The following is a 26,754-nucleotide window of genomic DNA, read 5'->3' as shown; positions in this document are numbered from 1 at the left end:
TTTCCCCGGTTCGCGCTCCCTTCTGTGTTGTCTGTGCCCTTGGATCTGCGACCTTTGGGCATCTGATAGTCACTCCACCCCCAACCCCACACCACATATGTACGCATCTTTGAGTAATTTATTATAAATTGCTTATTTATTCACATTAATGATAGTCTCCACGTCTAGAATGTAAGCTCATTCTGGGCAGGGAACATATCGGCTAATTTTGTGGTATTATACTCTCCAAAGTGCTTAGAACAGTGGTCTGCACGTAGTAAGCACTCAATAAATCCTTTTGCCCAAGGAGTCCAACTTTTGTCCAAGACTCAATAATAAGTCCTTTTAGACTGTGAGCCCACTGTTGGGTAGGGACTGTCTCTATATGTTGCCAACTTGTACTTCAGCGCTTAGTACAGTGCTTTGCACCAGGTAAGCGCTCAATAAATACGATTGATTGATTGAATAAATACCATTGATTGACTGATTAATCGTTTCCAACAGGGGAACTTGGATTCTGCCCATTCATGTACCCCGAAATGCACATATTCTAAACCCTGCTAAGCCGTATCTGGGGCAAAGTCCCTAAGAGCCTTTAAGCTTTGCTCTTATTTTGTAGGAAAATATAAGCTTCTTTCAGGTGTCTTAAGACAAACCCAGAGGCGATAGGAAGGTAAAATCGGGTCATTTTCCACTTTTGCTTTATAATGTGGCTGTCCACTAGCGTTCAGCATTTGCACAGTCGCTCTTCCCCGTGTACCAGCTTTCAGGTGTAGATGGAGGCGAGGGAGAGAGGTTTTGCAAGGCATAATTCGAATTAAAATCTGACAGTCTTTGCTGGGTAGCTTAGACAGTGCTGACTCTAGCTGTCAGAACTGCCGAAGACCTTTGACGTCCAGGTTTCCTTTCGACCATCGTGACAGCATTTGACGTTACTGTTTTCCGGGTTTTAACATCAGCTCTAACTCCCCTGTTCCCTGTTGCTCTGTTTCAGGGTGAGAGACCTTTGTCTCGGGGTCACCAGCTGCTCTAATGCTGACATCCGGAGCCGGAACCAGGCCAGCCCCACTTGAATCCTCCATGTCTGGCGGGGCCCAAGAATTGTACAATGAACTTCCTGTAAGCATCTCCCCCGAGCTGCCTGCTGAGCGCGAGCCAAGTGTTAGTCCCCGTGCAAACCCCGAAGCCTCAAGCTCTCCGGTTGGGCCTGGCAGTAAACTGCCAGCAAAGCAGCACAAGACTCATGTGGTGAAAAATGGCGCTCAAAAACCCGAGACTCTGGACCGCGGGGACAAAGCCGGGGGTCCTCAGCTGGCAGAATCCACAGCCGGAGATCCGGTGGCTTCTGGCGACTTGGACAGTAAAGATTCCGAAACGTGGAGCGTGGAGAAGCCATATTTGTGGAATGGGGGGGAGCGGGAGGAAGGCCCTGGAATCGCAGAAGTCAGGAAGGAAGGCCCATCTGGGGACCATCTCAAACAGCATTCCGTGGATGCTGAGGAAAAGTGTTGTTCAAATCAGGTAAGATGCTGCGCTGGTAATATTACCAGGGAGACACTTAAGGGCCAAGCAAGGGCCAGACTTCTATTGGAGCGTAAAAATCAATCAATCAGTCGTATTTATTGAGCGCTTACTGTGTGCAGAGCACTGTACTAAGCGCTTGGGAAGTCCAAGTTGGCAATGTATAGAGACAGTCCCTACCCAACAGTGGCCTCACAGTCTAGAAGGGGGAGAGGTCGAATGCTTTGATCAAGGCCCTGAGGATTTGAAGGGTGCTCAGTCACCCCAGTAAGTTCCAGGTTCTCTGTTCCCTGCTGCTTGCATCACAAAAGCCCCGACTTCCATACTTAGGACTTTAAGGGTGCACATTAGAGTACCCCATATGAGTACTCTATACTCTGCCTTCCCTCATGTTGGAGAGAAGCAGCGTGGCTCAGTGGTAAGAGCACAGGCTTTGGAGTCAGAGGTCATGGGTTCAAATCCCGGCTCTGCCACTTGTCAGCTGTGTGACTTTGGGCAAGTCACTTCTCTGTGCCTCAGTTACCTCATCTGTAAAATGGGGATTAAGACTGTGAGCCCCAGTGGGACAACCTTATCACCTTGTAACCTCTGCAGCGCTTAGAGCAGTACTTTGCACATAGTAAGCGCTTAATAAATGCCATCATCATTATTATAGCACTAGGATGTTTGGGACTCATTCATTCATTCAATCGTATTGAGCGCTTACTGTGTGCAGAGCACTGTACTAAGCGCTTGGGAAGTACAAAGTTGGCAACATATAGAGACAGTCCCTACCCAACAACGGGCTCCCCGTCTTAGAAGGGGGAGACACACAACAAAACAAAACATGTAGACAGGTGTCAGAATCATCAGAATGAATAGAACTATAGCTATATGCACATCATTAACAAAATAAATAGAATAGTAAATATGTACAGGTAAAATAGAGTAATAAATCTGTACAAATATATACAAGTGCTATGGGGGAGCAATGGCTCATCTGGCCCAAGTCCTGCTTGGAAGTTGTCCCGCTCCTGACTCTGTCCACCTGAATCAATCAATCATCATCAATCATATTTATTGAGCGCTTACTGTGTGCAGAGCACTGTACTAAGCGCTTGGGAAGTACAAATTGGCAACATATAGAGACAGTCCCTACCCAGCAGTGGGCTCACAGTCTAAAAGGACTGAACCAAATCTGCGCTCTTAGCTCCAGTCAGTTTTCACTCCCTAATGATAACTTTTTCTGACCAGAATCCACGCAACATACGTTAAGTTCTTTTACTTTCAAATAGTTAATTTGAGTCCATGCGTGGAAGCTGAAGATGACCACCCCAATATTTCATTAGAATTTATTTGTGGTTCTTGGTTGATTTTTCTAGCTTAGTTATGGTGCTGATTAAGCACTTACTATATGCAAAGCACTGTACTGGACACCTGGGTAGATAGATCACAGTCGCCGTCATTTATTCATTCAATCGTATTTATTGAGCGCTTACTGTGTGCAGAGCACTGTACTAAGAGCTTGAGAAGTACAAGTTGGCAACATATAGAGACGGTCCCTACCCAACAGCGGGCTAACAGTCTAGAAGGGGGAAACAGACAACAAAACAAAACATATTAGCAAAATAAAATAAATAGAATAGATATGTACAAACATATATATAGGTGCTGTGGGGAGGGGAAGGAGGGGAGAGGGAGGAGGGGGAGAAATGATGACTATTATAATTAGTATCCTCATCATTACCTATACATATTCATTCATTCAGTTGTATTTATTGAGCATTTACTGTGTGCAGAGCACTGTAGTAAGCGCTTGGGAAGTACAATTCAGCGACAAATAGAGGCAATCCCTGCCCACAACGGACTCACAGTCTAGAAAGGGAGGAGACAGACAGCAAAACAAGTAAACAGGCATCAGTAGTATCATTATAAATAAACAGAATTATAGATATATATATACACATCATTAATAAAAATAAATAGAATTATAAATACCTATATACACAAGTGCTGTGGGGCAGGGAGGGATTAGAGCAAAGGAGCAGATTGGGGCAATGGGGAGGGGAGGGGAGGAGAGTAGTACTACTATTACTACTACTACTACTACTAATAATAATGATAACAATGATAGTAGTAATATTTGTTAAGCTCTTACTATGTGCCAGGCACTTTACTATGGGGCTTTGAGACCAAGGGTATGCTCAGTACCAGTGTAAAACCAGAAAGGGTTCTAATCCCAACTCTGCCATTTGTCAGCTGTGTGACCTTGGGCAAGTCACCCCACTTCCCTGTGCCTCAGTTACCTCATCCGCAAAATGGGTACCAAAACTGTGAGTCCCACATGGGACAACCTGATAGCCTCGTATCTACCCCAGCGCCTAGAGCAGCGCTTGGCACATAGTGAGCACCCAATAAATACCATAATTATTATTATTAAAAGCAACAGAAGAGAAGGAAAAATGGGTGAATTTATTTTCCTTCCTCTTATTCCACTTCCTATTTTCTTCCCTACTCAATGATATTTATTGAGCACTTACTGTGTGCAAAGTACTGTACTAAGTGCTTCTTTCCCTCCCTCTTTTCTGCTTTATCTGTCTTCTTTCTTCCTTTTCTCCCACCCCGTCAAAGCTCTACCTCCTAATGGTCCAACATACTATGCTACTGAATGTGCATTTAAGAGGAGAGAAATAATGATCATAATGATGGCATTAATAATAATAATGATGAAGGCATTTGTTAAGCATTTACTATGTGCTAAGCACTGTTCTAAGCACCGGGGGGGATACAAGGGGATCAGATTGTCCCACGTGGGGCTCACAGTCTCAATCCCCATTTTATAGATGAGGTAACTGAGGCCCAGAGAAGTTAGGTGACTTGCCCAAAGTCACACAGCTGACAAGTGGCGGAGCTGGGATTAGAACCCATGTGGGACTCGCAATCCAGGTGGGGGAAGGTAAGTGAAGACAGTGGTAGCAATGGATTGCAGCAACAAGAAACAGAAGGTGCGATAAACTTAGCCAACAATTCATCGGAACAGGATCTCCCCTGAATATTCTTTTTAGAACCTGGCGACAGCTCAGACTGATGCCCCCACTTCAAAAGTAGAGAGGTTGAAAATGAAAAGGCAACCAAATGAGGAGGCAGGGGACTCGAAAATCAAGGAAAAATAAGAGAAGAAACTGAATCGCGGGGAAGTTTTCACTAGTCGTACCACCTAGCTGATAATTTCAGTTCGATAAGAGATTTCCTTCGCCGGTCTGGGCGTGTTAATTCTGGTCATTTCCAGCAGCTGGGGCTGCAGGAGTTTTCCCTGGGGTCAGAGAAACTTCAGATGAAATGATCAATCGAAGCTTTAGCTGACCCTGAAACCCGGGTGACTCGCAAACTTTCTTATTTTAGGAGGAGCCTCTAACACAAAGAAGGACAGGATCTCTTTCAAGCACATTCTGTTCAGAAGGCCCTCTGAAGCGTAAAGGTATGTATGTCTCGAGGCAGTCTCCTCTTTCCCCATCCCATTGTACTCATTCAATCGTAGGACAGTGAGCATTAATGTCATTTTATTAATAATTCATTTTTTATCGTGATCCTTGAAATTGCTAATGCAATTTGAAGAGTTACTTGCCTCAGTCAGGACATGTTGGATTGCCACTGTGCAGTGCATCCCTGCTCAAAGGCGTGCTCATTCGATCAGTTGTATTTATTGAGCACTTGCAGTGTGTAGAGCACTGTACTAAATGCCTAGGAGAGTTAATAATTCATTTTTTATCGTGATCCTTGAAATTGCTAATGTAATTTGAAGAGTTACTTGCCTCAGTCAGGACATGTTGGATTGCCACTGTGCAGTGCATCCCTGCTCAAAGGCGTGCTCATTCGATCAGTTGTATTTATTGAGCACTTACAGTGTGTAGAGCACTGTACTAAATGCTTAGGCGAGTACATATAACAGAGTTGGTAGACACATTCCCTATCTACAATGAGCTTCCAGTCTCAAGGGAAGATAGATGTTAATATAAATTAATGATTTATGATTAAAGGGTGAACAGATGTTAATATAAATTATGAGTAAGTACTTAAGTTCTGTGGGGCTGAGGAAGGGGTGAATAAAGAGTGCAAATCCAAGTGCAAGGATGATGCGGAAGGGAGTGGGAAGAAGAGGAAACGAAGGCATAGTTGGGGAAGGCCTCCTGGATGGGATGTGGTTTTAATAAGGTTTTGAAGGTGGAGAGTGTGATCATCTGTCGGATGTGAAGAGGGAGGGTGTTCCAAGACGGGCAGGATGTGGGCTAGAGGTTGGCGGCGAGATAGAAGAGAATGAGATACAGTGAGTAGGTTGTTATTAGTGGAGCGAAATGTGCGGCCCGGGTTGTCTGAGGAAAGCAATGAGGTAAGGTAGAAGGGGACAAGGTGATGGAGTGCTTTTAAAGCTGATGGTGAGGAGTGTCTGTTTTATGCAGAGGTGGACGGGCAACCGCCGGAGCTTCTCGAGGTGTGGGGAGATGGGAACTGAACAGCTTGGTAGAAAAATGATCCAAGCAGCCGAGTGAAGTATGGACTCGAGTGGGTGAGACAGGAGGCAGAGAGGTCAACAAGAGGGCTGATCCAGTAGTCAAGGCATCTTGAGTTGAATACTTTCATTCAATTGTATTTATTGAGTGCTTACTGTGTGCAGAGCACTGTACTAAGCGCTTGGGAAGTATAAGTTGGCAACATATAGAGACGGTCCCTACCCAACAGCGGGCTCACAGTCTAGAAGGGGGAGACAGACAACAAAACAAAACATATTAACAAAATAAAATAAATAGAATAAATATGTACAATTAAAACTGGCTCACTCACGTTTGACATTTTTGTCCTAGGAATCTTAAAATGCGTATTTGAAAGTATAGAGCTAAAAGGGATGCTGGCCTCAATTTCAGAACTCTAATTCATTGTTGAGTTCTTGGTTAACGTTTTATACATCTGTCCTAGAAATCTTAAAGTGCTAGTTTTGAAAGGATAGACCTGAACGGGATGCTAGCCCTAGTTACAGAAATCTAATTCATTGTACTGAAGAAATGCTTGACATTAAGTCTACACTTTTCCCGGTAGTATTCTGGAGAGAGAGGGAGAGAGAGAGAGAGAGGAGAGAATGAATATGAATGAATGAATGAGAATTTTCTCTGGACAATTTCAGACCATCCGATTCTTACCCCAGACAGAAAGGCCCAAGAATTAGGCTGCTACTTGTACATCAAATGAACTTTGTGGAGGGAGACTATCTTTGGGCTCTCACTGTTCTGTGTTAGCAGATCAGAGTTCTTTTCCCCCCATCTCTACAAATTTTTCTTAGTTCTCACAGTGAGCTAAGCTTTTCTTGAGGCCTGATATAGGCCGCTGAGCCCATGTGCTAAAGGGAAATTTGCTAGGTCATCCTGCCTGGCATTCCAGCCTTTACCTATGTCAGTTGTTGCCATTTGTGATGCACTTTTAGGCTCTTCCCTTCCCTCTGCTTCTGCCATTTTCCCAGGCCTTCTGTCACTCTCCCCCAGCTCTCCCTGTCCTGTGGCAGGTCTAACATGGAGGCCTGAGAACAGAAGAGCAGGTGGTTCCAGTAGCATAAAAATCTGGAAGTGATACTGGCTACCACTCTGAACTTAGCCTGAACACACTCCCCTCACCCCCTCAAGGTCATCGTAACAACATGAAAATATAGTCTGTGCCATGCTTCATCAGGGCTCTAAGCTGGAAGATTTGAAATATGTTTTGGGTTTTTATTTAGAAGTTTCAGTCACTTAACTAATTTTGATCCGTGTAAGGACGTAACAATTGAATAGCAGTGTGTGTTATGGATTAATATTTATTTTCAAAAATCAAATCTTGACCCATTATGATGTTTTCCCCTTCAGAATGCTGAATTGCTGTAGCTGTTCTAAGAGTCCGCTTCAAACAGGGCTTTTAGCAACAAGAAGGCAGTAAGGATTGCTACTTCTCCAGGTTCATTTGTGACAGAGAAGAAGTAGGAACGAGGGAAACGAACATAAAACTTAGAGAAACCAGAGAAGCTTAGAGAAGCAGCGTGGCTCAGTGGAAAGAGCTCGGGCTTTGGACTCAGAGGTCATGGGTTTGAATCCCGGCTCCGCCACTTGTCAGCTGTGTGATCTTGGGCAAGTCCACTTCTCTGGGCCTCAGTTCCCTCATCTGTAAAATGGGGATGAAGACTGTGAGCCCATGTGGGACAACCTTATCATCTTGTATTCTCCCCCAAGCGCTTAGAACAGTGCTGCACACATAGTAAGCGCTTAATAAATGCCATTATTATTATTATTATTATTATAAAATTGGATTTTACCCAGGAATTGATCCCATGAGGGGAAGGGAATGTTGGTGAGAGGAAAAGGACAACGGGAAATGTATCTGCAAAGATGATCAGACTTTGCCTTTTATCTCACCTGGAGAGACTTCCATTATAGGATCACTTAGGAATCACAAACATTGTGCGCGCCACCCCAAGAACAAGGAAGAATGGGACTCAGTATTATAGGAAATAACCACCAGGGAAAGAGGAATGGGGTAGTTCAAGATGGATAGAGAAATTTTCCTTTGAATCAGAAAACACAGAATGTCTTAGAAAATGATAGCGAGAGACTCTGGGAACTCATACCCAATCATCTACAGTGCTGAAGATTCCAGTATTAACAGATGAGGGACTATTGAAATATGAAAGATGAGACATTACTGGGGCGTCCACGAGAAGCAGCCTGGCCTAGCCTGGTTAGAGCAGTGGCCTGGGGGTCAAAGGGATGTGGGTTCTAGTCCTGGCTCTGGCCATTCGTCTGCTGTGTGACCTTGGACAAGTCATTTCACTTCTCCGGGTCCCAGTTACCTCATCTGTAAAATGGGGATTAAAATTGTGAGCCCTGTGTGGGACAGGGACTGTGTCTAACGTGCTTGTCTTATATCTTTCCCAGCACTTAGTACAGTTCCTAGCACATAGAAAGTGCTTAACAAATACCATAAAAAAATTATCTGTCTCCCCCTCTTGTGAGCAGGAAATGTATCTGCCAACTTTATTGTATTGTACTCTCCCAAGTACTTAGTACAACACTTAGTAAGTGCTCAATAAATACCATTGATTAATTGATTGGTCCCCAACAGAATGGTAAAGTTTTGTAGGGATACTGGAGCCCCCTTCTGCCACCCACCTTTTATTTACAGTTTGAATAGGGCTGCATTTTGGACAACTCTGGGCAGCGACTCCTTCAAATTATTATTGGTACCCTGAGTTTCACACCCCACCGACAGTAGTGCCTAGACAAAGGAGCCGTTGTGCCGAGCCTCCCAAATCACTGTCTCTTCCAATTTTCCACTTCCTTCTAGGTAAGTTATAAAACGAAGACTCGAAAGCTGTTTCCTTGAAGCTGGAGAACAGCCATATCAAAAAAAACCTAATGGATCAATCAGTCAGTCATATTTATTGAGTGCTTCCTGTACAAGGCAGTATACTAAGCACCCGGGAGAGGACAGTGTGACAGATCTGGTAGACATATGCTCCCTTCTCTCAAGGAGTTTACAGTCTAGAAGATTTACATGAAAATAAAATAACCAGAACACTGTGGAAGGAGAGCTCTTAGTAAGCTCCTCTCCTGCACCTCTTTCCTCCCCATTTTCCGTTCCCTTCTCTTCCCAGATATAGGGAATTTGGCACTTTGAAAACAGGGGGCCATAGCTTTTACTCCTGAATAATTCCAGATGCCTAGTGCAGTGCCCAGTAGATAATGAAGATGGAATAGAAAGAGAATTACGAGTTGAGGTGTAGGGCAACCTAAGGGGGACAGAAAGAAGGGTGGTGAAATAGGGAAAGCCCAAGTTACTGTAGTTGGTAAATTTGAAAGATGACTTTTAGTATACATTTTTATAGGATTATATTCCTCCTTTAGGAAAAATGGGGCCTGTAAGATAAATCCGATATTTAAAACAGCCTCTTAAATCTAGACAAGTGCAGCATTATTGAGAAATTAGCGTGAATAAAGCCAATGTGTCGCTCTGTCCCTAGCATCAATCTCTATTTCAATCCTCTTCAATATTGCACCAGTTCAAAATAAGGTCTGATAACGATTTTGGAATTCCTTTCAAAGAATTAAGTATATCCTTCACGTAAGGATGTCTTCTCACTTATTCGTATCTCCTCTTTTGGGGGAGGAACTAGAGTCCAGTCCAGAACTAGAACTGAATGTAAAGTTTTTAAGATGGGGTCTCTAATGAGGAGACTCTGGATGTAAATATTGCATCCTAGAGCTGGAAAGAACTCCTGAGAAGACTTTAAGTCTATTCCCCTGTCTCCAATCTTCTCATTAGCCTTCTAGAAAGAGACAATTCATAAAATACCTATTGATTCCCATCCACTTTAAAGCATTTCTCTTCTAACAAAGTAGTTAAGAAGGAACCAAGAAGAAGTCATGTCTGTTTGTGATGAAATAATGGTAATTGGGATTCAATCATTACTAAAATAGAGCCTACGAAGCAATGATGGACATTTTAAATTTATATCTGGTGAGTCATGGCCCCTTTCTCACAGGATCTGCAAGTCTCTTCTTTAGATCCCTTTTTATTGGTAGGAAAGAAGTACTTTCAAATCCATTTTTGAAGAAATCTTTTAACTGCATGAATCTGTCGTACGACACAATTTCTGTTGTACTCTCCCAAGTGCTCGGTACAGTGCTCTGGACTTAGTGCTCCATAAATGCAATCGATTGATGAATATGAACATATTCTAAAAATGCAACTTGTGCTAGAGAACCAAAGGGTATTCTAAAGATTATAGGACATGGTTTTGTCATTATCAATAATTACTACTTTACAACTTAAAAAGAACCAAGAACTTACTGGTCCAGGCAGTCGCCTTCCAATCCAGTCTCATGGCAGCCACCTGACTCGCAAAACAGATTCAGATCAAGCTCCACTTTTTGTGAAAGCTTCCAAACCAAGTGCGTTGGGATTTTTTGTGTTCAAGAGTCACCTTGATGGTAAAAATTATATCGGGAGCAAGGTAGTGAACATTTTAAATGAATTCTCATGGTCCAGTTGCCTCCACTGTGCTGGCCATCTTCAGCCGGTTTCACAGTCTTGTCTTTACTGACAGGCCTAATGCTGAAAGTACATAGAAATTGGATTTCCCGATCAATATCCAGATCTTAACGGCACTTAAAAAATCCCAGAATATTTCACAGTGGGGGAAATAAACAATTTGCTTTCAGATGGGCATTGGCAGATCCTTTATTCCTCTTTTCCCACTCCATTCTGTGTCGCCCTGATTTGCTCCCTTTATTCACTTCTCCCTCAGCCCCACAGCAATTAGGTACATATCTTTAATGTATTTATTTATATTAATGTCCATCTCCCCATCTAGACTGTAAGCTCATTGTGGGCAGGGATTGTGACTACCAACTCTATATTGTACCCTCCCACTCACTTAGTACAGTGCTCTGCACACAGTAAATATGATTGATTCAGTGAAATGTGGTAGTAGAAACTGCCCGACAAACAAATAAGTAAATAATTGAGGCTAAAGGAAATGTTTATGTTGGAACCTAGTGGAAGCTCTTAAATCAGATCCATTTGGGCTGGCATAAAACCTCATATTTAAAAATTGATGGAGTTGGGTACTTCAAAGAGTTTGCCACATTCTCTTAACCCTCCTGTGGGAAAAGTTCACCCCTCAGTCCCCACCCAAGATGTTATAGAAGATCAGAGCTGGAAGGAACCACAGAAAATCATTTGGTCCAACCCGTTACCCCTAAACCATTCAGGACTGGTGGTTATCTACCCTTTACTTAATTTTAGATATCCAAGTGTGGAAACATCACAGTGTACCCTCAGGGCTTTTGTCTCACTGTTTGTCACCCTTCTGATGAAGGAGTTCTTCCTCATGTTTAAACCAAACTCCTTCTTGGTGCAATCTCAACCCGTTTCTGAGGAGGAAACCCCAAGTGTTGTCATACTCACCCTTTCCATATTGAAGACAGTTAAGTCTGTCAGTCGTATTTACTGAGTGCTTACCATGTGCAGAGCACTGTACTAACTGCTTGTCACCTCTTGGCCATAACTTCTAGGCTAAACAAATCTCGGTACTACCAGCGGTTTCCTCAAGACCCATTAGTCATATATCTCGATTCACTTCCATTTTCTTCAATTTTGCCAGCGACACTCCATTCAGAGGATTTCCTCTGCCCTCTGATTCCAAGGGCAGACAGTGTCCACAGGTGTCTCATAGCACAAATGGGGTTTTGTAGGTCTCAGAGCAGGTTTATTGAGGCCATCCCTGTAGGTGGACCGCATATATGACACTTTAATATCTGTAGAATTACTACAAAATTCTTTGTAAAATTATTAACTGGCCCACATCATCCCCCTGGCCTGGAATGCCCTCCCTCCCCACATCCACCGAGCTAGCTCTCTTCCTCCCTTCAAGGCCCTACTGAGAGCTCACCTCCAGGAGGCCTTCCCAATGAGTCAATCAATCAATTGTATTTATTGAGCGCTTACTGTGTGCAGAGCACTGTACTAAGCGCTTGGGAAGTACAAGTTGCCAACATATAGAGATGGTCCCTGCCCAACAGTGGGATCACAGTCTAGAAGGGGGCTCCCACACTGAGCCCCCTCCTTCCTCTCCCCCTCCTTTCCCTCTTCATCCCCCCCGCCTTACCTCCTTCCCTTCCCCACAGCACCTGTATATATGTATATATGTTTGTACATATTTATTACTTGTACATATTTATTCTATTTATTTTATTTTGTTAATATGTTTTGTTTTGTTGTCTGTCTCCCCCTTCTAGACTGTGAGCCCACTGTGGGTAGGAACTGTCTCTCTATGTTGCCAACTTGTACTTCCCAAGCGCTTAGTACAGTGCTCTGCACACCGTAAGCGCTCAATAAATACGATTGAATGAATGAATTAACAACCTAACCTTGTTATTAAATAGAACAATTTAAATGAACTTGATGAATAAAACCATGGGTTCTAATCCCGGCTCCGCCACTTGTCTGCTGTGTGACCTTAGGCAAGGCACTTCACTGTTCTGTGCCCCAGTTACCTCATCTGTAAAATGGGGATTAAGACTGTGAGTCTTATGTGGGACAGGGACCGTGTCCAACCCGATTTGCTTGTATCCACCGCAGTGCTTAGTACAGTGCCTGGCACGTAGTAAGCGCTTAAGAAATACCATAATTATTATTAATATTATTATTATGGGAAGCAGTATGGTAGAGCATGGGCCCGGGAGTCAGAAGGTCATGGGTTCTAATTCCGGCTCTGCCACTTGTCTGCTGTGTGACCCTGGGCAAGTCACTTCACGTCTCTGTGCCTCAGTTACCTCATCTGTAAAATGGGGATTGAAACTGTGAGCATCCCATGCGACAGGGACTGTGTCCCAGCTTGATTTGCTTATATTCATTCATTCATTCATTCAATCATATCGAGCGCTTCCTGTGTGCAGAGCACTGTACTAAGCACTTGGGAAGTACAAGTACAGAGAAGCAGCATGGCTAGAGAAGCAGCGTGGCTCAGTGGAAAGAGCACAGGCTTTGGAGTCAGAGGTCATAGGTTCGAATCCCGGCTCCACCACGTGTCTGCTGTGTGACCTTGGGCAAGTGACTTAACTTCTCTGGGCCTCATCTGTAAAATGGGGATGATAACTTTGAGCCCCACGCGGGACAAGCCGATCACCTTGTATCCCCCCCCCCCCAGTGCTTAGAACAGTGCTTTGCACATAGTAAGCACTTAATAATTGCCATCATTATTATTATTATAAGTCGGCAACATATGGAGACAGTCCCTACCCAACGACGGGCTCACAGTCTAGAAGGGGGAGACAGACAACAAAACAAAACATGTAGACAGGTGTCAAAATCGTCAGAACAAATAGAATGACAGCTATATGCACATCATTAACAAAATGAATAGTAAATAAGTACAAGTAAAATTAATAGAGTAATAAATCTGTACAAATATATATACAGGTGCTGTGGGGAGGGGAAGAAGGTAGGGCGGGGGGATGGGGAGAAGGAGAAGAAAAAGGGGGCTCAGTCTGGGAAGGCTTCCTGGAGGAGGTGAGCTCTTAGTAGGGCTTTGAAGGGAGGAAGAGAGCTAGCTTGGCTGATATGTGAAGGGAGGGCGTTCCAGGCCAGGGGAAGGACGTGGGCTGGGGGTCGACGGCGGGACAGGCGAGAACGAGGTACAGTGAGGAGGTTAGCGGCGGAGGAGCGGAGGGTGCGGGCTGGGCTGTAGAGGGAGAGAAGGGAGGTGAGGTAGGAGGGGGCGAGGGGATGGACAGCCTTGAAGCCCAGGGTGAGGAGTTTTTGCTTGATTCGTAGGTGGACAGGCAGCCACTGGAGATTTTTGAGGAGGGGAGTGACATGCCCAGAGCGTTTCTGCACAAAGATGAGTGAAGTATAGTGAGTGAAGTATAGACTGAAGTGGGGAGAGGCAGGAGGATGGGAGATCAGAGAGGAGGCTGATGCAGTAATCCAGTCGGGATAGGATGACAGATTGAACCAGCAAGGTAGCAGTTTGGATGGAGAGGAAAGGGCGGATCTTGGCAGTGTTGCGGAGGTGAGACCGGCAGGTTTTGGTGACGGCTTGGATGTGTGGGGTAAACGAGAGACGGAGTCGAGGATGACACCAAGGTTGCGGGCTTGTGAGACGGGAAGGATGGTAGTGCCGTCTACAGTGATGGGAAAGTCACGGAGAGGGCAGGGTTTGGGAGGGAAAATAAAGAGTTCAGTCTTGGACATACTGAGTTTTAGATGGTGGGCAGACATCCAGATGGAGATGTGCTGAAGGCAGGAGGAGACACGAGCCTGGAGGGAGGGAGAGAGAGCAGGGGCAGAGATGTAGATTCATTCATTCAGTCAGTCATATTTATTGAGCGCTTACTGTGTGCAGAGCACTGTACTAAGCGCTTGGGAAGTACAAGTTGGCAACATATAGAGACGGTCCCCACCCAACAGCGGGCTCACAGTCTAGAAGATGTAGATCCACCCCAGTGCTTAGTATGGTGCCTGGCACATAGTGAGTGCTTAACAAATACCATCAATATCATTATTATCCTATTTGCTTGTAGATATGGTGTTAGTGGACTCATAGGGCCAGGTACAGTGGTCTTAGAAAAGGGGAAAGAGAGTGGCAGGAAAGGGAGAAACAGATCTTACTGGTTAAAGGAAACAGACATATGGAGAGAAATACAGATCCTGTCCTTCCAACTACTACCTCAGCACATATACTCACAGCCACCCAAAGCACTTACATACATTTGCTTTTCTTTCTCTATCAATCAGTCCATCAATTTATTTATTGAGCACGTTCTATGTGCAGAGCACTGTACTAAGTGCCTGGGAGAGTACAATACAACAGAGTTGGTGGACAAATTCCCTGCTCACAATGAGCTACTAGCTACAGCATGGCTCAGTGGAAAGAGCCCAGGCTTTGGAGTCAGAGGTCATGGGTTCAAATCCTGGCTCCACCAATTGTCAGCTGTGTGACTTTGGGCAAGTCACTTCTCTGGGCCTCAGTTACCTCATCTGTAAAATGGGGATTAGGACTGTGAGCCCCCCCGTGGGACAACCTGATCACCTTGTAACTTCCCCAGCGCTTAGAACAGTGCTTTGCACACAGTAAGCACTTAATAAATGCTATTTTAAAAAACCTGATTTATACACTTATCCATCTTTCTATAGTTTTGTGTTTATTTCCCCCATTCAACTGTTAGCTCCTTAATAGCTTGGAAAGGTATTTACCCAGGGTGTGCACCTATTTCTGTTGGACTCTTCCCTTCTTCCTCATCTTTCCCACTTGCCTTATGTCCCACTCAGTGTGAAAGGGAAAAACAGAAGGAGCAGAGGCATCAGAATGCAGGACCAGCTTAGGAGGTTGTCTTTATTTTCTCTTCTCACAAGTTCTAGGCCTCTCTGCCCTGGAGGAAAGGAGAGCAGAAACACCAAGCTATGTGAAAGTGTAAATAATAGAGTGAAAGAAGTTGGACCTTTTTTTTTAAAAAAAAAGCAGATACGAAGTAATGATTTGTGTTTTGTTTTGTTTTTTGTGCAGAAGATAATCAAGGAAGTGAACAGGTTACAACAGAAACTCCATTAAAACCTACTGAAGAAGTACAAGGTACCAAGGTCAATGGGACTGGGACGATTAATAATTCAGGATGCAGGAGTAACAAAGTGAGTAGAGAATGCCCAGCTGAGCCCAGTGAATGCCCAGATGTAGACAAAACCATGGCCACTGGTGAGGTTTCAGAAACCAGCACCTTAGTTTCCCCAGAGCCTTTAACCTTTGCAGAAGCTGGGTTAACAGAAGCACCTTCCGAAGAAGAAGAAGAACGTGAAGCGGAAACAACACATCCTCCCTGTCTACTGCCAGTAGGAGATCGGAGTGTTCCTGCCATGGAGAGTGAAAAAGATTTGTCTAAATCGATCCTTCTCTCCGAAGCACTTGACAATCATCAACAAGATCCTTTCCTCCAGACTGAAGGCAGCCATTCTGCTCCTGCCGCCAAGACCAGTTCTGCGACTGTACTGTCTTTAAAAGGAAGCTGTTCAGTTGCCTGTTTAGCATCAGGGGAAGAACAGCTCCCGCATCCCACATGTGAAGATGGAAATCTGCTTAGTGCTGTTGCTGAGCAACGAGGAGGCAGCAATTTAGGCCACTCTGGCAATGGGGAAACCACTGACACCTCAGAAGTAATCAGCCCAAGGAACCTCCCTGCCAGGCAAGAAAGACAAGAAGGCGCCCACTTGAAGAACTCATGTATTCCCGTTGCTGAATCCACCGATAAAATTTCAGAGGAAGATGACAAAATCGTTCTAGAAAAGCAAGATAATTTGAAAAAGCAAGAGTGCCAGAGAAAAATCTGTACCAGCGGTACTCATCAAGTCAAAGACCTCAAAGAAGGAAATTTTTCAGCCAGTCACCAGAAGCGTTTGGATAACGGCTCTAAGTTAAAAGAAGCGTCTTCTAGCGAGCTCCCATTTCGAAAAGAGCCCCCTGCCAGTATAGGGGCAGACGAGCCACTCATTTCATTAATTAAGGTAGTGGAAAACAATCGAGCAACTTCCCAGTTGGAAGCATATAAAAACACTGACCTTGATGGCAGTCCTAAATCGAATGAAACTGGTATTCCAGAAATTGACAGACTAAACCTTACTAATGAAATGAGTGAACTTTCTTCCTGCCCTGTGGAGTCAGTCTCTAGTGGGATGAAGAACACAGATGCTTCAACTAGAGAAAAGTCTCCCCAAAACTCTGTACATCCGAAGTCCCCAGAGGACTCGCTCCTTCGTAACAGGGAGGAGTGGTCTGTAGAAAGTAAGTTAAAAGAAGTATATAATGAAGGAAGTATGGATTTTAGCCAAAACAGTTACTCTGCTTTAGAAGATAGTAAAGAAGTAATCACTCACCAGCAAGCCACCCTTATCAAAGCAAGTAGTCTAAAAGACCACTGTTCACCGGTTGTTAAAACTTGTTCCGTTCTTTCAAGTGGTCCCAGGGATGATAATGTCATACCAGTCAATAATTCTTCTGTAAAGGGGCTCGCCAGTATAGAGACAATTATCGATTCAGAGAGTGAAGACCCAACTTTAAATAACAGGGAGACATTTAACCATTTCCAAGAGATTTCTGTCAAGGAATGTGAAGCTTCTCCATCTGAAGATAATTTTGGCTACTTTGGTGGGGTTCAGAATGTACCGGATAGAACGTGTGTCTTTAGGGCCACGGGTTCCATTTCTGAGACCGGCAGAATCTTATCAGAAGCTGAGAATTCTTCCAAATGGACACCTAAGCATGCCACAGCATCCAGTGAACACTTCTGTGAAAGAACAGAAGACAGCTCGGATATCAATACTCCTGAAACTAGGAACCATACAAAGAACACAACAGAACAAAGTAACCAATGCACTTTAGGAAAAGATGAACTTGAGAGAATCAAAGTGGAAAATGATGTTCAGGAAGATCCCACCAGAGATGCAATGGGCGTGTGTTTAGTGGGCAGCCAGGCTGTAAACAAAGCCAAGTTTTCTGCCTCTCCAGCTCATTTCCTAGAAGGAGCAAAGGGAGAAAACCCAGAAAATAGACAGACTATAAATGGGAAGAAGACTTGTGAATTTAACCTCCCTAAGGGTGATATTTCAGAGAACGGTGAATCCTCTGGGATTCCAAGTCCGAAAATGTTGTTGGACCCATCTCTTCAGTTGGAATTCTTAGGCTTTAACAATGTGAAACAAGCAGATGGATCTATTATTCAGGTGGCAAATTGTGGCCTTGATGACCGAAGTGACCTCCTTAACCATTCAGCTGCCTACAGAAATGAAAATGAAGCATCATCGTCCGGTAAGCAGTCTGACCCGAGTGCCTGTGAAATAAAGCCGAAATCAAGTGATGTTAAAAGAAAGCGAGACGCAGTTTGTTTTGAAGAACCTACAGAAGGGATAAGCCTTATGCAGCAAGAACTGCAAGTTGCTAGAGATTTCAATAGCATGCAGCTGCCGCGTGACCTTTCGAATGCAGATATTCAAGGAAACCTTAAAACTGAGCTGACTTGTGAAAACTCAACATTTGGCAAGGTAAATATTCATCACCTAGATTGTATCAGGGATAACTCTGAAGAAGAAACATCAGAAGTAAAACTGCCCGATTCAATTGGTAGTAGGGCGGAGCAAGATGAATCTGCAGGGGCTCAGTTAGATGAAACGTCGAGACTCAACTGGCCTCAAAGAAATGAATTTAGTATTGTAGTTGAAAGTATGGTTGAGCGAGATTCAGATTTAACAGCTACTGTTTCTTCCAAGACTGAATCTCTTGAAGTAATACAATCATGGGAAGTCACAGGATCGTGTGAAAGAAGAACAAAAGATTCTGATAATGAATCGATGTCGAAAAGTGCAAAAAAAGTATGTGATAGTGTAAAAGAAGTGAAAGCTGAAATGCACAGAGATGCTCACGTGTCGAAGGTAGAATCTTTTCCCAATCATGAGCCAAGAAGAAAAAATTTGGGTACAGTTAATATTTTATTAAATAGCCCTCATCATGGAGAAATGCTTAGGGGCACACCTTCAGAAGAAATGCCAGGAACCCCTGACACACCAGGTCTTCATATTCATTCTGGTTGTGATAAAGAAGATTCTGTAACGATCTCTTCGAAAGAGTCTACATTTTCTGGTTGCCAGACTGAGAGAACTGTTTCCGACAAGAATTCACAACTGGTTGAAAATGAAGCTCGTGAAATACCTTCACAGTTCTCCTCCTCAGGGAAGAATTCGGAAACCAGTTTAAATAGAATCTGGATTGATAAAGTTGGACAGACAGGGTGTTCTGTACAAGCAGGTGACCGAACGCTTCCTGAAAACTCAGAGGTTAATGAAAAATTGCCGGAGGAAATGTTGAAAAGCTCCACAGCCGCACTCTGCGTAGGCAACGGAATACCTTCGAAGAGTGATAATTTAGAAATAACTGGTATTCATTTGCCTTCTGAGTTGAATTTGAGGAGCAAAGCAAATAGGAAAGAGATTGAAGGAACGCAACTGGGAACAGCGAATCATTCATCAGTTGGAGAAGTAGCTAGAGAAAGAATCACTAGAAAAGATGAATGTGATAAATGCAAGCAAACAAAGATAGGTAAAGACATTGCCCAAATTGCTTCCACCGGCGAGTCACAGGTAGCAGGCCGGGAGTCCACAATCCCCGAGAAATCTAAAGAACTGCAGCAGCAGACTGTGTTTAGTGCCGAGCCTTTCAATCAGGTATCCAGAGATATATCATCAGCCGACAAGGAGCCTGAGCATCTTTTAGGACAGGACTTTTGTAGCGGGAGTCACCGGAAACATATAAACAATACTCTGAAGGATATTCACAGGGCCAAGATTTTCAAGGATGATGCTGCGACATGGTCTCTGAGGATCAGAAATTCAGAAATGGCCTCTCTGGACCGCCGACTAGCGAATTGCGTCGATTTCCCCGCAGATCCTGGCCTCCCGGCTTCCCAGATGATACCTCAAAGCGACAACTCCGCAAGGGGTGATGAAAATCAAGGTGCCTTTGGGACTACCCCAGTTCCGGTAAAGAAACAGCCCGGTCGAAAATGTAAAAAAGTGACGTCTCAAGAGCCAATCAAGACCGTAAGAAAAAGGAAGATTCGAAGTTCAGGTTTTTTAAGAAGTTCTTCGGAAACGATTCTTAAAAGGGAACACGAACTCTTCAGCTGTTCTCTTGGGGCATCTAAGCCACCAGAAATAAACGCAGATACAGCCATAAGTTCGGTCGACCACATGCCAAAGCAGAGGACCACTAGCTGTAGCCTGTGGGCCAGAAGGAGACACAGGGACTCTACCAAAGAGCCGGCGTTGCTGAAGAAGTTGTCCGTCCTTGCCAGTAAACTACTGAATCCCGCCAAAAACACCTACAAGCCAACGCCTTCGCAGCGTTCCTCCGGGACTCTTCCAGTGGCCGAACGACACAACCAGCTCAGATTGAAAAATCTCCTGGATGTCTTTTCATGTATTAGTATGCGGTTGAACTCTCATCGGGCTGATGACAGGTGCAGCAAAATGCCTGACTTTCAGCCTCTGGCACTTTATCCCCCTGAAGCCATCCAGATATGCTTCTTAGACTTGAACGACAAACCGCCACCGTTGCTCTTCGATACCCCGATCGTCCCAATTTCCTTTCACATAAAACTGGAATCAGATCCCGCGGCCGAGATTTCGAGGACTGCTTCCGAGCACTGTGCACCCCCTAGACCTGCCTTAGGAGAAGCCCCCGCGAACTCACCTCAGCCGCCGAAATGGACCTTTTCTTTTCTCCTGTCCCGAAGTTCTTCAGGGGCAGCCACCGTCAGGGAAGAAATTGGCTTCAGCGGTGATTTGCAGCCCCCTGCTACTCGAGAGCCCCCACTTCCTGCTCAAGTCTGTAGAAGAAACACCGGAGCAACAAACAGAGCAAGTTGCTCCGTGCTTGGCCTTCATACCTTTTTAGCACTTTCTTCCCCTGGATGTTACAGGATCTGGACAAGAAGAAGAAGAAACTTCTCCAGTCACACCCTTTCCATCCAGAGGTTCTTCTTGCGGGGCTTAAAGGGGTTAAGATCGGCAGCTTCCGTATCAAATGATCTCGTCTCTTCACTGCCCTACTCCCTGGGAAGGGTCCTCTCCATATGGAGCCAGCATGGTCCTCCCACCTGCCCCCTCAATATCACTACTCTCCATTCCAGTCACAGCGAGTGGCAGCCAAGTCTGCAGCCAAGTCAGACCGCCGAGAACAGGTAAAATCTGTCCCTGTTCTTATGCCAATAGACGTTCTTTGTTTTTTGGAGGAAAGAGAGGCAGACCTTCCTTCTTTGACGGTGCTTTTTTGGTTAATCTTAATTCCCAGCCAAAAGGGACTGAACGAGAATTTGCGCATGGAACCGTCTTACTGAATCACTAATCTTCCTTGTGCCTGTTGTTCATCTCTTTGATTCTTTGCTTTCTATCCTCTCCCCCCTCCCCTTTTATCCACATACACGTATTATGCCACAGTATATGCTAGGAAAACTCAACTTATGTGGTGTGGTAATAATAATATTTCTGATATTTGTTAAACACTTACTACATGCCATGCAGTGTCCAGCCGTCGACCCCCGGCCCACGTCCTCCCCCTGGCCCGGAATGCCCTCCCTCCGCTCATCCGCCAAGCTAGCTCTCTTCCTCCCTTCAAAGCCCTACCGAGAGCTCACCTCCTCCAGGAGGCCTTCCCAAACTGAGTCCCCTCCTTCCTCTCTCCCTCCTCTCCACCCCCCCACCTCCTTCCCCTCCCCACAGCACCTGTATATATGTCTGTACAGATTTATTACTCTATTTATTTTACTTGTACATATTTACCATTCTATTAATTTTGTTAATATGTGTTGTTTTGTTGTCTGTCTCCCCCTTCTAGCCTGTGAGCCCGCTGTTGGGTAGGGACCGTCTCTGTATGTTGCCAACTTGTACTTCCCAATCGCTTAGTACAGTGCCCTGCACACAGTAAGTGCCCAATAAATACGATTGAATGAATGCACTGTACTAAGCGCTGGAGGAGATACGAGATAATCAGGTCTCTCATGGGGCTCACAGTCTTTAAGGAGGGAGACCAGGTATTGAATCCCCATTTAGCACATGAGATAACTGAGGCATAGAGAAGTCAGGTGACTCGCCCAGAGTCACACAGCAGTTACGAGGTAGAGCCGGGATTCGAATCCAAGTCCTCTGACTCCCAGGCGCCTTCCTCTAGGCCACACTGTTTCTGCTTTGCGGTTGAATTAGTACCTGTGCTCAGGACCCCACAAAACCTATCTTCCAAGCTAAATCAGCTAAATCCTCTCGCAGTCCTTAGTACAATCTCTGCAAACAATAAGTACTTAATAAATGTTATTACTACTACTAAACCTGAGGCATATGAACAACCCAAAAAGTGAAATACATGTTTTCTTTTACTGCCATTTGGCCTTGAATCTTCAAAAGTAGACCAGATTATTTCTGTTCCATTTAGGAACTACTGGAGAAAACCAGAATTACTTATTAGCACCATCAGTGATATTTATTGAGCATTTACTGCGTTCAGAACACTGCACTTAAGCATTTGGGAGAAAACCAGAATTACTTATTAGCATCATCAGTGATATTTATCGAGCATTTACTGCGTTCAGAACACTGCACTGAAGCATTTGGGAGAGTACGATGCGTCCAAGTTGGCAGATACGTTCCCTGCCCACAATGAGCGTTCAGTCTAAAGGAGTAACCCCGACCCTCCCTCCCTTTCCTCCTCGGCGGGACCCGGCTGGAAAAGTATTATTACTCTATTTATTTTATTTGTATCTATTTATTCTATTTATTTTATTTTGCTAATACGTTTGGTTTTGTTCTCCGTCTCCCCCGTCTAGACTGTGAGCCCACTGTTGGGTAGGGACCGTCTCTCTATGTTGCCAACTTGGACTTTCCAAGCGCTTAGTCCAGTGCTCTGCACACAGTAAGCGCTCAATAAATACGATTGAATGAAATAATGATAAAGCGTGCATTCATCCAGGTGAATAAGGCTCCGCCAGCCTCCTCCAGGCTTTGCCTCGTTGTGTTTGGTCATCTCATACAGGCTTCTTTTTGTACGTCCCGGACGTCGCTGGCCTGCTCAGCAGTTTTTACGGGCTCCTTGGCAAAACCTGCTGGGCTGTGCATAAAAATGGGGTAAGCGTACTTGTCCGAAGCAGGAAAATCCATCTTTGACTGAAACGTGCCCGGGCCAAAACCTCAGACTGAGATGTGTGTTGCAGTACGTTGGTTAACCCTTACAGACGAGATCAGTGATTTTTTGGAGCCGTGAACCACCAAGCAAGCCCTCCCCGGAAGCCCTGAAATCCATATACCTTCGTAATTACCGGACAGGATGCCACACTTTACCACATCCCTGACTCTCACCAACCCTCCTGGGTAGCAGTTGTCAGTTAGGCCAGTTCCCACTCAGGCTAATCAGAAGTGATTTGTATCTATTTATTCTATTTATTTTATTTTGTTAATACGTTTGGTTTTGTTCTCTGTCTCCCCCTTCTATCAATCAATCAATCATATTTATTGAGCGCTTACTGTGTGCAGAGCACTGTACTAAGCGCTTGGGAAGTACAAGTTGGCAACATATAGAGACGGTCCCTACCCAACAGTGGGCTCACAGTCTAAAAGACTCACAGTCTTCATCATCATCATCATCAAGACTAGAATAGTCTAGTCACTAGACTGTGAGCCCACTGTTGGGTAGGGACCGTCTCTCTATGTTGCCAACTTGGACTTCCCAAGCGCTTAGTCCAGTGCTCTGCACACAGTAAGTGCTCAATAAATACAATTGAATGAATATATACCTGTATATATGTTTGAACATATTTATTACTCTATTTATTTTACTTGTACATGTCTATTCTATTTTATTTTGTTAATACGTTTGGTTTTGTTCTTTGTCTCCCCCTTCTAGACTGTGAGCCCACTGTTGGGTAGGGACCGTCTCTCTATGTTGCCAACTTGGACTTCCCAAGCGCTTAGTACAGTGCTCTGCACACAGTAAGGGCTCACTAAATACAATTGAATGAATATATACCTGTATAGATGTTTGAACATATTTATTACTCTATTTATTTTACTTGTACATATCTATTCTATTTATTTTATTTTGTTAATACGTTTGGTTTTGTTCTCTGTCTCCTCCTTCTAGACTGTGAGCCCACTGTTGGGTAGGGACCGTCTCTCTGTGTTGCCAACTTGGACTTCCCAAGCGCTTAGCACAGTGCTCTGCACACAGTAAGCGCTCAATAAATACGATTGAATGAATGAATGAATGAAAGTGATGCCCAGGATGTTTCCTCATGGAATAATCCCAGCTTAATCTTGTTTATCCAGATCGACATTGTCAATATCAATGGTATTTATTGAGCACTTACTGTGTTCAGAGCACTGTACTAAGCACTTGGGAGAATGCAATACAACAGAGTTGGCAGACGTGTTCCCTGCCCACAGTGAGCCTACAGTCTAGAGATGGACAGGAATGGGCAGAACTTCGGCTACAGAAACCCAAATCAATCAATCGTATTTATTGAGCGCTTACTGTGTGCAGAGCACTGTGCTAAGCGCTTGCCCAAATAAGCCAAATAATAGACATTTAAATGGGTCCTAATAGGGTGAGATTATTTTCTTAACATCCAGGCAGGACAAAGCAAACTAACGACTCCTTGCTGGCAGTAGGTGATATCTGAGAATTTTCTTCTTATTATTATTGTAATATTTGTTAAGCACTTACTATGTGCCAAGCACTCTACTAAGCGCTGGGGTGGATACAGGCAAATCGGATTGGACGCAGTCCCTGTCCCGCATGGGGCACGCAGTCTTAATCCCCATTTTACAGACGAGTTACCTGAGGCACAGAGAAGGGACTTGCCCAGGGCACACAGCAGACAAGCGTCTCCCCCTTCTAGACTGTGAGCCCGTTGTTGAGGAGGGACCGTGTTGTTGCCGACTTGTACTTCCCAAGCGCTTAGTACAGTGCTGTGCACACAGTAGGCGCTCAATAAATACGATTGAATGAATGGAAGTGGCGGAGCCGGGATTAGAACCCATGACCCGTTGGCTCCCAGGCCTGGGATCTCTCCGCTGTGCCAGGCTGATCCGAACACGCTGTAAGGTACAAAAAATGATAGCAGCAACGGGCTTCCCGATAAATAAGGGCTGGTTTAACAAGGTTGTAGTGTGCTCTGCCAGCGACACTTCAACTTAACGTTTCCAAGGCTTCAACTTAACATTTCTATCCTATTTATTACATTTCTATCCCATTTATTTTATTTTGTTGGTATGTTTGGTTCTGTTCTCTGTCTCCCCCTTTTAGACTGTGAGCCCACTGTTGGGTAGGGACTGTCTCTATGTGTTGCCAGTTTGTACTTCCCAAGCGCTTAGTACAGTGCTCTGCACATAGTAAGCGCTCAATAAATACGATTGATTGATTGATTCTCGGTCCTGCGCTGAATTGCAACTGAAAGACAAGTTTTCAAGTCCCTCTCTCATCAACTTGCCGATAATAGTAACAGCATTTATTAAACGCTTACTGGTGGTGGTATTGTTAAGCGCTTAGTACGGTGCTCTGCACACAGTAAGCGCTCAATAAATACGATTGATGATACCACGTGCCAGGCACTATACTAAGCACTGGGGTTGATACACACCTAGGAGGCTGGACACAGTCCCCCACGGGGCTCCCATTTTACAGATGAAGGAACCGAGGCCCAGAGAAGCGAGGTGACTTGCTCAAGGTCACGCGGACATAAGCACCCCAACAACGCACCCCTCGGCCCGTAGCTCCCTGGTTTTCCCTTCCAGACTGTGAGCCCACTGTTGGGTAGGGACCGTCTCTATATGTTGCCAACTTGGACTTCCCAAGCGCTTAGTACAGTGCTCTGCACACAGTAAGCGCTCAATAAATACGATTGATTGATTGATTGGTTTTCACCGCCAAAGGGCTCTTTGGATTCCGACTCGACGTCCTGCCAGGATTGAACCTTATAAAGCCCCAAAACTGCAAGAACACCTGCCCGCGCCCAGCCTTACTTTACCTTGCTGTAACTTTACGGACGTTCCTCTTGAATCTAAGCTGCTTGTGGGCAGGGGACGTGACTCCCGACTCTGTCCTACTGTAATAACAACGATGGCATTTGTTAAGCTCTTACTATGTGTGAAGCACTGGGGGGATACTTGCTCTGCAAGGAGCAACTATACCAAGCCCTGGGAAAGAATATACAGCTGGAAATTGGTACATCAGCTGTCGTCACAAACAGCAGCGGGCCTGACGCTATTTCAGATGGGCATTACGTTTGCCGCAGTGAGACTAGAACTCAGTGCTCTGCACATAGTAAGCGCTCAATAAATACGATTGATGATGACTAGAACCCGAGAGTTATACTAGGAAACAGTTTCCGACTAGGCTAATTGTTGCTGGGGAAATGAAAGCCGAATTCCGGTTATGGGGCAGTCTTTGATTCAAACAAAATCGTATTTCATGAGTTGGGGCTACCATCTAAGAATGGATTTGGATATGTACTATAGTTTTAAACTCTTCTCAAAACTGCTGTCACCTATATATTGTTTAGGATTGAAAATTATGTGTTATGAGTCTACGGATATTTTGGGAAGGAACAGCTGTGAGCCTTTTAGACTGTGAGCCCACTGTTGGGTAGGGACTGTCTCTATATGTTGCCAGTTTGTACTTCCCAAGCGCTTAGTACAGTGCTCTGCACATAGTAAGTGCTCAATAAATACGATTGATGATGATGAACGGCTGAGCTCAATGTAGTGTAAATCAGGCATTTGGCAAATTTCCTTTCCCTATCTTCCGACCCTTTCTTCTGACTCCTTCCCCCAAGCATTCTCCCTTTCTTTCTCTCCTCTTCCTCTCCTCTTCCTCTCTCAGCCCTCCCCTCTTTCCCCACTGCTCTTCCTCTCATGGCCCTGAGTTCCTCCTCCTCATCAATCGTATTTATTGAGCGCTTACTATGTGCAGAGCACTGTACTAAGCGCTTGGGAAGTACAAATTGGCAACAATTTGTTGCCAGCCTTTCTTGTTTTTGCACATCCCTTAATTTAGAAAAAAGAAAAGCCTTTTGTGAATTTTTTTCATCCTGAAGTGGGACTGAATCCAAGGGATTCCTAGCCTTCATTAGTGATCCATTAAAGCAGCTGGGCCTTGGTCCCCGATAGGGAGGT

At 44.6% G+C, this 26,754-nt stretch overlaps 1 protein-coding gene across 1 annotated transcript in view; it reads left to right on the top strand.

Annotated features, from left to right (window-relative positions):
- Positions 1-991: 991 nt before the first annotated feature.
- Positions 992-26,754, top strand: part of PRR14L (proline rich 14 like) — a 40,397-nt gene continuing 14,634 nt past the window's right edge. The window contains exons 1-3 of the mRNA XM_038762409.1: positions 992-1,500; positions 4,882-4,957; positions 15,563-20,777. Of these exons, the coding sequence (XP_038618337.1) occupies positions 1,012-1,500; positions 4,882-4,957; positions 15,563-20,777 (5,780 nt within the window). The 5' untranslated portion in view covers positions 992-1,011. The remainder of the gene's footprint in view (positions 1,501-4,881; positions 4,958-15,562; positions 20,778-26,754) is intronic.

Source organism: Tachyglossus aculeatus, chromosome 21 (genome assembly GCF_015852505.1).
Source record: "Tachyglossus aculeatus isolate mTacAcu1 chromosome 21, mTacAcu1.pri, whole genome shotgun sequence".
Taxonomy (NCBI): domain Eukaryota; kingdom Metazoa; phylum Chordata; class Mammalia; order Monotremata; family Tachyglossidae; genus Tachyglossus; species Tachyglossus aculeatus.
Note: the sequence above shows the minus strand (reverse complement) of the source record. Positions and strands in the feature narration are given on the sequence as shown.